The 13,020-nt window shown below is 56.9% G+C and overlaps 1 protein-coding gene across 1 annotated transcript; it reads right to left on the reverse strand.

Moving 5' to 3' along the window:
• Positions 1-4,938: 4,938 nt before the first annotated feature.
• Positions 4,939-7,652, reverse strand: HES1 (hes family bHLH transcription factor 1). The gene is made up of 4 exons (XM_020964778.2): positions 6,891-7,652; positions 6,628-6,723; positions 6,249-6,336; positions 4,939-5,608 (listed from the first exon to the last, which is right to left on the reverse strand). The coding sequence occupies exons 1-4, from the start codon at positions 6,996-6,998 to the stop codon at positions 5,034-5,036; spliced, it is 867 nt and encodes a 288-aa protein (XP_020820437.1). The 5' UTR covers positions 6,999-7,652; the 3' UTR covers positions 4,939-5,033.
• Positions 7,653-13,020: the final 5,368 nt, after the last annotated feature.

Below are 13,020 nucleotides of genomic sequence, written 5' to 3' on the forward strand. Positions count from 1 at the left end.
AGTAGATTCGTGTGTCTGGGGCGCGCGGGGCGGGGGGCAGAGCTGGCTGAGTTCCCAGCCTCTTTCCTCCCTTTCTACCCCCCACCCTAGCTGCCTGTCTCCGGGCCTCCCTCCCAGCCTGCCTTCCTCCCAGCCTGGCGGCCTCCCGGCCGGCCGCCGGCCCTCCTCCCACACCCTCCCTCCCTCTTTTCCTCCCCCCCGGGTGCCTGGCAGCGTGCCGGCAGCGCCCGGGGTTCGCTTCGTTCTCACGACCTCTCAGGTTGCCTGAGCTCATCTGGGAGCTATTCATTTCCTGCCAGAAAGCAGCCGGGCCTGCTCCACAAACCACCTTGGCCGCAGAGCAGCCGCCCCAGCAGCAGCCGCAGCAGCAGCACCGATCCCCGGCCCTGGGTCCTGAGCCCTGAGCCGGGCCCTGGGCCCGAGCCTGAGCCTGAGCCGCCTGGGGCCTTGCTCAGCAGCCCAAAGGCCCGGCTGTTTCTCGGTAATCAAAGACAGTAACGAAGAGAGGGCTTGAAGCCGGGAGCTGCTAGAGCGAAGGAGCGAGCCCAGGGAGGAGGGGTTGGGGGCCGACACGGCTCCAGATGGGAGCACTCAAGATCCCGCGACGGAGCGCGCACGGGCCCGAGCACCAGGAGTGTGGGAAAAGGGAATTGACTTTAATGACAGGTTCCCCTAGACGAGGAGGGCGTCCAATCGAGCCCAGACCAGACGTTGAACTACAACTGGCTAGCTCAGGTGTGTTTGAGTGGGGTAGGGCTGGAGGGGACAGAAAGGAAAGGAGAGCAGGCAGGGGCCTGTGGGGGAGTAGGATCAGCTCTAGAGACCCTGAAAGCCTCCCTCCCTCCCTTTTTAGGGAAGGAAACTGAGTCCCAGGGAAGGGACTTCCCCAGGGTCACACAGTAAATATCAGAGGCAGAATCTGAACCCAGGTTCTCTGGATCCCCAGCCAGTGAGTGCACAGTGAGTGCCTCTCCCAAGTCAGTGGTCCCAGGATTTCTGAGCCTCTTCGGACTGTGAGGGTGTGCCTAGGAACCTCCAGTGACCTCATGAACCCTGGAGCCGCCCTTGACTCTTCAGCTCTTGCTCACCCCCCAGTGAGACCTGTCCACACCCCTCCGTGGCCACCATCCCAGTTCAGGTCCTGGTCACCTCTTCCCTCAAATGAAGCAACATTCTCCTTGCCTGGCAAGTTTCTGCCCTTGCCAGCCGCTCTGCACACAGCTTATCGACTGCTTTTCCTAAAGCACTGGTCTCATCGATTCTCACCCCCTCCTCCCCCCCAAGGTGCCACAAGGGCTCCTTGTGGCTTCCAGGTTAAAACTCAGAACTCTCATTTGTCAATAGCTGGATGGATTTCCCATCCTCCCTCCCTTCCATCCAGAACAGTCTCCTCAGCAGTCCTTATAAATTACATTTCTTCTTCGGCCTTCATGTCTTTGTACAGTCTGTCCCTCCTGCCTGGAAGGCTCTTGCTCCTCACTTCAGTCACTTGGAACCCTTTGCTCCAAAGTTCCAAGAAGAGAAACTTTAGCAAGGCCTCTCAGTTGGTCTTAGGGCTCTCTGTCCACCACTACCACCACCCCTCTCCAAGTTACTCAGTATATCCACAGCATAGATTTCCTGCTGATTTCTCTTGCTCTATTATCCCCAGCCCCCATCAGAATGTTAGCCCCTTGCAGGCAGGGGCTGTTCAATTTCAGCCCCTGACATGGTGCCTAGCACATAGTGAGTGCATGATTCGCTGTTTTATGAAATGGATTGAGCAGAACTTAATTGTGCAGCTTTTCCTTGGAGCCTGCTGAGCTGAACCCTTCTGCAGCCCTTCTGAGACATATGAGAGCTTCTCCCTGTGCTGTGGGCAAGCTGTTTGGGAGGTTGGGTGGGACTGGTATTCCTAGAGTGGCAGAGGGCCCAGGGAAGGGCCTGGCCTCTTTCACAGCTATCTCAGACCCAGGAATCCTCTCTATTGTCTTCAAAGCACGAGCAAAAATGGAAAGGAACAGACAGTGCTGGGAAAGGCTGGTTCTGTTTAGTCAGGACAGATGGATCGTGCTTGGAAGAGAAAATGAAGCTATTCAGGAGGAACCCTCTTGGGGGCAGAATGGAGTTATCCCTGATGCCTTCATGACCTTCTCCAGAGAAGGAGGCCAGCAAGAACAGAGCTGGGGCTGGGTGGGTGGAGGGGAGGAACTCTGTTGTCCTAGACATCCATACTCCCTCAGCCTAAGGCTCTCTCCAGGAGTCCCAGCCATAAAGGGCAAGCTTGGCCCACTGTCAGCCCTTTCCACCCCCCAGTGCCACTTCATTTTCTTTTCATTTTTCATCTTCTGTTGTGTGGGGAACAGGGGGAATCCAGAGAAAGAATTGATCAATAGAACTTGGGCAGTTCAGAATCTGAAGGTTATAATTTTTCAGTGTTTCTCAATCTGAGCAGAGAAAGACATTTCATTTGCAGTTTGGTGAAAGGGAACTCTGTGATGGGTGGATCCTGCAATGGATTGTATAAGAACAGAAATGGATTTCAGGGAGTTGTCAGCCTAAAATTGAAACTCTGATGCTTCAAATATTTGAAACAAGACTTTTAACAACTGCTTTTGGGGTAGGGCAAGGGGAGTGTGGAGTGACAAAGGAGGTGAGAAGAGGAGGGGGAAAGAAGGAAAAAGGGGGGGAAGGAAAGGGAGAAAGGGGAGAGAGGGAAGGAGAGAGAGATTTACAGGAGGGAGAGAGGAAAAGATATAGAGACAGAAAGGGGGAGAGAGGGAAGATTAAGAGAGACAGGGAGACATGGAGAAAATACAGAGAAAGGAGGATGTGGATTTTGCTCTGGAGAGAAAATGAAGAGGAAGAAAGAGATAGAAAAGGGGAAGAGAGGGAAGAAAAAGAAGAGGAAGAGAAAAGAAGCCAGAGAGGAAAGTGAGATGGAGAGAGGGAAAGAGAAGGAGGGGGAGAGTGAGAGGAACAGAGACAGGGAGGGAAGAAAGAGGAGACAGCAGGAGGAAGGGAGACAGAGGGAGAAGCAAGCACATTGTACGACAAATTGATTGAGAGGAAGAATGGGCACAGCAAAAGAGGATGAAAAAAGTACATGGTGTTCAAATGGCCAAGGCTTAGGCCAGGGCAGAGCACTAACACTGTCAGGCATCTCACACTGCTCTTTGATTGGCTCTTCAGGCAGACTTAGGACCAAGAGTCGAGATTAAGGGTAAAAGGTATCTGAATAGGACAGAAGGTTTGGTGGCTGCTGAGTCTTTCCTGAGATACTCATGGCTGCTCAGTTCTGGTGTGTGGGAAAGGGCCCAGGGAAGGTGGACAAGAGGGAAAGCTTTTGTATGCTTTTGGAAATGAGACAGAAAATCGTTGGCGTCCTCTTTGTTAGGCAGCCCTCCCAAGATTGATCCCTCCTGCCTCATCCTGCTCCCAGAAGCCGTTGAGGAGGGAGGGAAGAAGAGACAGGGAGGAAGGGAAAGAGGCCACGAAGGGGAGGGGGAGGACTGGACAGGGGCCTGGGGGTGGAGGCCTGCTCCCTGCCAGACCCACAGCAGGCCCGATGTGTCTGGTCTCGCACGCCTCGTGGTTTTCATTTCCCCCACACCTGGATGCAGTCAGCACCTGGCCTATCCAGACAGAGTCTGACAAGCCTTTGTGGTGGGGTTTGGACGAAACTCCCTGCAGATCCTGGCCTCGTTTAAAGCGGCCGCCTTGAGTTAGGAACTTGTTAAGGAGGGTTATGTGAACTGAAACCTGAGATGAGCCTTTTGCTCTATCTGGAGCCCACATCTTGCCTGGAAATGGGGCATGACCAAGCCCAAGGGGTCGCTTGCTGCTTGTATTATGAGGGGATGGGAGTGTGTGTAAGCGCCAAAGCTGCCCTCCCATGTTTTCTCTATTAGAGCCAAGCGCAGAAACTGATCAAAACCACATGTCCGGTGTTCAGCATCTGAGCTCCCTCCGCCAGCCTGTGGATTCTAACTAGCTAGCCCCTGGCAGGAACAAGCCATGGCCTTTCCGGCTTGCCTGGCTGAGCAAGTGGAAGGGAGCTGCATTCCAGACTTTCTGGGTGCACACATCCAGAATTCCCTAGCCTCACCTAAGGATTAACTAATTAATGAAGAATCAGCAAATTGGAGCCACCAGGCTGCAGGAGGCCGGGAGGGTTTAACTTAGAGCCTGGGGACAGGGGAGGGGTTGGAGAGGATCAGGATGCAAGAGGTAACTTCCCAAACTTCAGGAGGGGCCCCTGCGGGGGGGTGGAGGGAGAGAGGTGATTTCAAAGGATAGCACTCCATAACTTTACCTAAGTGAGCCCCCCAAAAAAATTGCCATTTTTTTTTAGACTCCTTCCAGAGTGTCCCCAACCAGAGCTACCGTACCAGATGGGGGCTTGGGAAAGAATACCTCCCCTCCCCCCAGCGCTTCTCCCTTCCTCCAACAACCCAGGGGTGGTTGCGGAAAAATGTACCCTAGTTCTTTTAGCCCCTTCCCCCAATTCAGTGACAACCCGAACAAAAAGGCCCAGCCCAGGGGCCCGCGGGCGAGGGAAGCTGCAGCCCCACAGAGCAGGCAAGTCCGAACTCTCGTTCTATTGGTTTTATTCTTCTCCTGTATCAAAGAAAACTTCCCCCAAGGAAGACCATTTGTCAGAGCATTTTCAGACATCTTTGGCATCACATAAAAAAGGAATCTCGTGTAAAAAACGAAATGTCACCTGAACTTGTATCATACAAAGGCGCACCATCCAATATGAACATGTAAAATATATACAAATATAGGGCATGGCCAGTCACTCGATCCAACGCTCTACAAAAAGGTTAACTTGTCAGAACTGTTTAGAAAACAAGCCCCAGGTCACAGGGGACCATCTCACTAGCTCGGCCTTCTGTCTGGCTTTCTGGCTGTCCCTCTCTCAAAGGTCCAGGCCCTGCAGAGGGTGTGTCTGGGGTGGGGTGCGGTGGGCTGGGAGCGGGGAGAACTCGGGCCCCGGGCGGTTTTGTGTGTGTGGTTTTTGGCCCGGGCGGGTTTCTCCTCGTCCTTATTCACCAGGGTCTCCACACCGAGTCGGCCGTGAGCGAGGGGCCGCTGGACGGGGACGCGGCGCCGGCGGCACCCCCGCCCGCGTGGGTGTACACGGGGATCACCGGCCCGCTGTGCGCGAAGGCCGCATTGGGGATGAGGAAGGCGAACTGGCCGTCGGGGGCCGGCACCACCTGGAAGCCGCCGAATACTTTGGCCCCGTCGGCAGCGGCCGCTGCTGCCGCAGCGCTGGCCCCGAGCTTGCACGGCACGCCGCTCCCGTTGCCCGCGCCCGCGGCACCCCCGCCCCCGCCGCCGGGGGGCGCAGTGGCCCCGGGGAGGGCCACCAAAGGCTGCCCATAGGGGGGGCCGTGCGGGCCGCCGGGCGCGGGAGGCGGCAGCGCGGGGTGAGGCGGCGGCGGCGGGTAATTCAGGGCATGGATCTGGCTCATGCAGTTGGCCAGGTGGCCCAGCAGGCGCGTGCGGACGTCCGTGTTCACCCCCTCGCACGTCGACAGGAAACGGGTCACCTCGTTCATGCACTCGCTGAATCCGGCGCGGTACTTGCCCAGGACCGTCGGGTCGGTGCTGAGCGCGGCTGTGCGGGGAGGAGAGGGCAGTGAGCAGGGCCGGGTAATTTGCCTTGCCTTCGTGTCCCTTCGGTCCTAGCCCAGCCCGGCCTCCTTCCAGGTCCTTTCCATCTGTCCTTCCTGTCTCGGGCACAGGTCTAAAGCGCCAGGTAACCTCTACAATTTCATTTATTGAGTTTATTTGGGAGGTGGGGGGGGGACGGAAGGGTCACTTCACCTTGAATATCTCACTCTTGTAGCGCTAACACTCCGAGCTCAGACTGACTGACCCCCCCCCACCCCTCGCCCAATCCTACCCTACCCCAGCCCCAGACTCCTGCCCTCTAGCTCCCAGAGCTGCCGGCCACCTCCTGGTTCCTGCCTCTGCCTCTACTCCTCTTTGCTCTCCCTCCCTCCCTTTTCCGGAACTGTAACAACTTGAAGTTGTGGCTATAAATAAGCCCCAGACCGTGGGAAAGCCCACACGAGCCAAGTCAGTAAAATGCAGCTGAATGCCATTCACCACCACAGGCGGAAGTCTGGAAGAAATCACCGCGTACAGAGAGGGATCCCGGGGAAAGGGCGGGCAGCCGAGGAGGGGGAGCAGATGGAGGGGGGAGCGGGCAGTGGGGAGTGGGGGAGGGGAGGCCAAGCCAGTCGCGCGCTTACCAGTCATCTGGGCTCGCTGCAGAGTCCGGAGGTGTTTCACCGTCATCTCCAGGATGTCTGCCTTCTCCAGCTTGGAGTGCCTGGAGCTCTGTGAGAAGGAGGAGGGCGAGAGAGCAATGAAAACTCCGTGGTCTCGGGCCAAGGCCGGGGCGCAAGGCAGGGGGTGGGGTGGGGTGGAGGGTGGCTGCTACCGGATCTCTGAGCCCGCACAGGGAGGCCGAAGACCCAGCTTCAGCCGCTGGAGGGGATCGGCAACAGTCCTGCTTCTATCAGTGTCCAGTAAAGATTTCCAAGAAATCACCGCCCCTGCCGCTGCCCCTGCCCCTGCCCCAGCATAACCCCCCCCCCCAAATCCAAGCGGTAAATCCGATCTACTTACGTCTTTTTTAAGGGCATCTAGGATGAGCGTTTTCAGCTGACTCAAGCTTTCATTTATTCGTGCTCGTCTCCTTTTCTCCATGATTGGTTTGGATGACTGCAGAGAAATGAGAAAGGGTCCCAAGAGGACCGCTCAGACCTGGCAATTGAATCTCGGCGGCAGGGCTGGGGTGAGACGGGGTGGGAATAGAGGAACACCCGGCTCCCAGACCGCGCTAGCGCTTTCAAGCGAAACCTCTGGGGACCCCGAAAGGAGATAATTACCTTCCTGTGTTCGGATGCAGTCTTTGGCTTATCAGGCGTCGTATTGACATTGGCTGGGGTGGCAGCTACGGGGGAGGAGGAATTTTTCTCCATTATGTCAGCTGGCATTTTCTATTTCTCGGGAAAAATCAAAGGTCCCTCGAGAGCGATATTTTTAGAGTCCTTTTTAAAATCTTCTGGAAAAACGGTGTTTTTTTGGGCTGTTTATGTCCCTTTTATAGGAAACTTTGCACCACGTCTTTCCGACAGTCAAACAATCTGGACTCTTCTCCCAAGCGCTGAGGATTGATGCTGTCTGATTGCTACTTTTTTTTTTAAGTCTGTAGCGTATTCCAGGACCAAGGAGAGGGAGAGAGCGCTGGGGGACTCCACTGTTATCTGCACCAGCTCCGTGTCCTGGGTGATCTTCCTCTACCCTGGCTGCCGCTATATATATCTGGGACTGCACGCGAACGGCTCGTGTGAAACTCCCCAAACTTTCTTTCCCACAGTAACTTTCAGCCAATGGGAGGAGGAGACACGCGGCACTGCTCGTGGACGGCGCCCCGCCATTGGCTGCCAGACGCAAGGACTGGCGGCCAATGGCGCGCGCCTGGACCCGGGGCAGCAGAGGCTACAGTGTCAATCAAAGGGAATTTAACCCTTCGTTCCCTGCGTCACAGCCCCGCAGTGCTTGGCAAGGGATTTGAAAAGGCCCCTTCGGTCTAAAGCATTTCTTGGGTGGTTCTCTGCCGTCCTTTGCCCTGTTCTCCCCTCCACTTCCTTTCTTTGTCATAAGAAGGTAAGCTAGCGCTCTCTCTCTCTCTCTCTCTCTCTCTCTCTCTCTCTCTCTCTCTCTCTCTCTCTCACCCACCCACCCACCCACACAAACACACACACACATGCGCGCTTGCAAGGTTGATCAGAATGCAGCGAAAAGACGCAGCTTCTGAGTTTGAGAGGAAAACTTTCTACCTCGTAGGATCTACACCTCGGCGGCTCACCCTCTTGGGAACATGCATTTGTGATATTATTCGAACATATTCCATTATGGCTGAGGAGCACGGGGCTGCGGGCGGGTAGACTACCTCGGAGCCCCTCCGGGGGGGGGGAGGGACAAGTACGACAAAGGAAAGGAGAGCCACATAATGGGTTCAGACAGGCCAGAGACCCTCGGCTCCCAACCCACCAGCCAGCACCTGGACCTCTACTCTTAGAAGCTTACAGGTATCCCAGAGAGGCAAGGTTTTGCGGCAGGCCCCTGTGCATGTCTCTGGGACCGAGCGACCCACCCGAGGGCAAACACTCTGGGATTTGGATTAGAGGGGGGAAAGAATCTACCAACGTTCTCCCCCCCCCCCGCGAATAGATTAGGGAATATCTGGGAAAGGGAGGAGGTGGGCCGCCTTTGGGCTTGGTCTGATGCCCTTCCTGGGCCTTCCCATCCCGTCCTTTCCAAGGCCAAAAACTACGGGGACCTCTCGGGAGACTGACCCTTGAGACCCGCTCCTTTCTCTGGAAACAAACTGAGAGCAGATCCCCGCCTGCACCAGCATCAATCCCCGGCCAGAAAGCCAGGAGACCACGAATTTACAGGGACTTCTCCCCCCCCAACCCCCGGCCTTAAGATGGGCAGGTTTAAATGGCCCGGGGAGCTCCGCGGGAGTGTGCCCGCAGGTCCCTAGGTCGGTCCGTCAGTCCGTCTATCTCGGGGCGCTCTTCGCCGCTTGCCAGTCCGCCGAGCGGGCCCTTTAAGGGCGGCCCAGGCCGGCCGCAGGCTGACATCAGGCGGCCGGCGGCGAGGGCGATCCCGAAGCGGGAGCACGTGCCAGGATGTTTTATTGCAGCCGCGGCGGCGGCGGCCGGGGAGGGGGGCGGTGTGCGCGCGCGCCGGGTGGGTGTGCGCGCGCGGCCGCGGCTGAGCCGCCCTGAGGGCGGGCGGGCGGGGGATGGTTTATATTATCCCGAAGGAGCCAAGAAGGTAAATAGCAGCTGCTGTGTTCGAGCCTGGGAAAACCACGCCTCCTGCGAGCTGCGGCCGCCTCATTGGTGCGGCGGCCCAGGGCGAGTGTGAGTGAGTGTGTGTGAGTGTGTGTGTCTGCCTGCCTGCCTGTGTGTCCGCGTCCCGGACCAGGAATCCCAGGGGGCCCGGGAACAGGGCGCCGCCCCAGCCCGCCTCGGCCAAGTTCAGGCTCTTATTCTCGGACTTGGGGGGGGGGGAAGGAGAATATCCGATACGCTTTAGAACCCCACCCCTGCCCCTGCTTACTCGCACGTCTGGGCTTTAGCTTCACTCCACAACCGTGCCAGGCACCCAGCTGGTGCTTAATAAATGCTTGCCGGTTGACTAGTTGGTTCCACACACCCCACCCACCCCCAGGCCCGAGGGTGACCCAATGCCCAGAGGGGGCATCAATAGATGGGCGAGGGAAGCACCTTTGTTGCTCAGCCCCCTCCTCCTCCGCGGAAGGGTGCATGTTTGGAAGGAAGGGGCGCTCCCAGGCTGACCTTACTCTGGGGACAATCATTAACTTTTTATCTGCGTCCCGGAGCAGGTGGGAGGGGGCAGGGCACCAGGCTGCAGTTCCCCCGCCCCTCCACCTTAGGCAGTTGAGGGGCTCTCTAGTATTCGCGCCCTCCAGCCCCCACCCCACCCCTCCCTCAGGGCGCCTTTACCTAACCGTAGAAGAAAAGCTGGGGGTGGGGGACGCAGCGACAGCCACCCTGTCTGGAGCTGTCTGATAGCCCTGGGGAACCCAGGCAGGAGACGGTCTAGTCCCACCCCCTTCAGTAACCCAAGAGGAAACCGAGGCCCCAGTGGGGCTCCGGCTGTGGCCACGGTCCCAGGGCTAGTCCTTGGGTCTGACCAGCCTCGGCCAGGCAAAGGCGCCTAGGGGACGCGTCCCCAGCTCGCCTTCGCCAGGGAGCAATCAGCGAGCAGGCTGCCCAGGGCGTGCAGCGGCGGGGGAGGGCCGGCAGGAGGGTAGGCTGCCGGCCGGCTGTAGGCCGGCCACTTCCCATTTCCCCGCGTCCCTAGTGCCGCGGCTGCCGCCGGGTGACACGTGGCGGGCGATCGGTCGCTGGAGGCCTCTCCTGCGCCGGGCTCCCGGGAGATTGCCCGTTCCGGGCGTTCCTCCGGGCCCTCCCTCCAGCCGCAGTGGCTGCAGCTGCGGCGCCAGGCCTGCTTCCACCGCGGCCGGAAAGCCACGCTCCCCACGCCGCCCCCAACGCGGTGAGCCCTCGCCAGGAACCATCCGGCCGCCCTGCGACCAAGATCTACAGGGAGCGGTTTCCCACCACCCCACCCCCTCCTCCAGCCTACTGCCCTGCGACTCCTCCTTCTCGGCCCCCGCCAGCCTTTCCCTGGGCCCCCAAAGGCTGGTTCTGCTCTTCCTCCTCTTTAGTTCCTCTCCAGGGATTTCTCCCTCTCTCTCTCCCTCTCCCTCTCCCTCTCCCTCTCCTTCTCCCCCTCCCCCTCTGCCCGTCTCCCTCCCTGTCTCCCCCTTTCCTCTAAATGCGCCCTCTCTCCCTCTGTCCCTCTCTCCTTTCTTCTTGCCCCCTCTCACTTGTGTGCTCACTCGCTGTCTCTCCCTTCCTCTCTTCCATGCCATTAGCCAGATAACCCTTTATTAAGCTCCTGCTGTGTGCCTGGCACACATCTAATGGCACACAAGCAAACCAGTATGTACAACCAAGTTACATACAGGATAAATGGGAACTCACCACTGAAGGGAGGGCACCGGATTTGAGGGGGCTCGGGAAGGTTTTCCCAGCTTCATCCTACATCTTTTTTTTTCCTGCACCTTAAATTTTTGAAATAACTTCTATTAATCCACGAACTTGGACTGAGCGCCTCCAATGATCTGGGCACTGTGCTTAGGGCATGGGGATGCACAGCCCGGCACCTTCAAGGGCCTTCCATTCCCTTGGAGGGGAGTGGACCTGAGGAGTATCTGCCGTTGAGGGTAGCCCCATCCTGAAAACTGTGCCTCGTGGACAGCCCAGAGGGAAGAATGCCTCCTCCAGCTGTGGGGAATCAGGGAAAGCTCCCTGGAGGAGGGGGCACCCCAGCTGAGCTTGGAAAGAAGAAGGGAGCACCTGCTGGGCATGGGTGACAGCCAAGGCCCACCTCAGGGTCAGCTGGGGGAATCAGCCAGAAGTCGGGTTTGGCCGTGCTTCCTCAGGAAAATGTCATCTCTCCCCCTCCCCTCCTTTACTCATTCCGGATAGAGAAAGCAAACCACTTGGCAGGTGTAAGAAGGGAGCTTTTCCTAACTTTTCGATAACAGTAATTTCTTTGCATTCAGTTCCAGTTCTTGCCACAAACATTGATTAGGCTCCTCCTTTGTGTCTGGTGCTATTCTAGGCACCCAGGCTGAAAAGCCCAAAAAGACGAAGGAAACTTGTAGAGAACAAGGAGGAGCAGAGCCCTGGACCTGGAGTCAAGGCGTTGAAATCCGGCTTAAAAAGCAGTCACTTTCAGCAGCGTAACCCGGGCAAGTCATTTCCTCTCTGAGCGTGAACTGTCTCTCTATACAATGGGAAAAATGGTGCGAGGGCTACCTTTTACAAGAGGTGGTGTTGAGGAGACTCTCCTTCCCCTGTCTTCCTCTCCCCAGCCTTCACCGATTTGGAGACAGCTAGTGGGGATTGGGCCTCCGGTGATACGGAGAGACAGCTTAAAGAGAAATGAGTTGCCTGGGTTAATTTAGAGGTAGGAAGGGCCAGGTACAGGACATCCCCCTCAAAGGCTTCTTGACCCCAAGGGCAGCAGTCTGCCCACTGACATCCTACCAAGTTGTCTCGGGGAGGAAAGTTAATGATGTGCTAAATAAGCCTGAGTCCCTAATGTTGTAACCCTGAAGATAACCTCGGTCAGAGAGCCTAGGGTAGGGCTTCGAGGGGAAGATTACCCCCAGACAACTCTCAGACAGTCACATGGTGCAGCGTGGGTGCTGACCTGCATGGCTCTAGGGAGTCTGGGTGACCCAAGCCAGCTGGAACCTGATCCAAGAGCCCCTCCCACTCCAGCCCCATTTACCTTTGGAGGATGGGGGAGACCACAGATTAGGCAAATGAAGTCCGGTGGCTACTGTGTTGGAGCTGGGCTTGGAAGCCACACCTACTGACTCTCGTGCCAGGTTCTTCCCTGGGCCTCCTGGGGAGGAACCATCTGAGTAATGGGAACTCTTCCTTTCAATCACCAGATCTTGGGCAGGGATGGCTTGGGCTTACTGGGAAAGCAATGGACTTCGAAGACACAAGATCTGAGATCTGGTCTTAGCCCTGGGACCTCAGGCAAATCACTTCTCTCTGGGCCTCAGTTTCCTCAGCTGTTAAAGGAAGGGGTTGGAGTTAAGGATTTTTCCCTTCTAGCTCTAAATCCTATAATCCTCTAAGGGCCTATCTAGCTGAAAATCAGTCAGCCAACATTAAGTGCTTGCTACGTGCCGGACTAAGCACCAGAAATCTAAACAAACCCAAACCAAGTCCCTGCCCTCAGATATCTTATATTCTAATCGGAAAGCTCTCACATAAAAGGAAGCTGATAAAGAAGTGAGGGGGTGGGGAGCCTCGAGATGCAGAGTTCTGAGGAAGGCAGCGTGGCAGGAAGTGAAGAGGGGGCTGGCTTCCTCATGTGGATGTTCTGGGAGGAGCCATCCCAATCTGTGGAAAGAGACCCAGGGGTCAATGGTACTTTGAAGGGCTGAGTTTCAGGGTTGTGGTGATCTTCTAGGACAAGAAGGGCTCTGGGGGATCATGGAGAAGTCCAGAGTGGGCAGCCAGCTGGGAAATAAAGCTATGATCCAATTAACCCTGAGTACGAAATGACAGAACATTACCAAAATGAAGCTGACACAGCAGGCTCAATTAGGGCCGTCTGAAGGGAGGGCCTCAGAGGCTCATGGGGCGTTTGTGGGTTTGGAAATTCTACTCCCCTGCTGTTCCTGTAGTTTGGGTCTATTCTGACACACACTCACTCACGCACATCCCTTGGGGACTCACAGAGAGGGGGTACTTTCTGGCTTGGAATAGCTGTGTCTTTCTGACAGATTATTTTTAGGGGTCTCTCCTCCTCCCCCCTGCCAATCACACCTGGTCCTGGGGCTGGTGCTGGTCATGGGCTTTTGGGTCCAGTGATCTTTCAAAG

Source organism: Phascolarctos cinereus, unplaced genomic scaffold (assembly GCF_003287225.1).
Source record: "Phascolarctos cinereus isolate Bilbo 61053 unplaced genomic scaffold, phaCin_HiC Scaffold_7;HRSCAF=346, whole genome shotgun sequence".
Taxonomy (NCBI): domain Eukaryota; kingdom Metazoa; phylum Chordata; class Mammalia; order Diprotodontia; family Phascolarctidae; genus Phascolarctos; species Phascolarctos cinereus.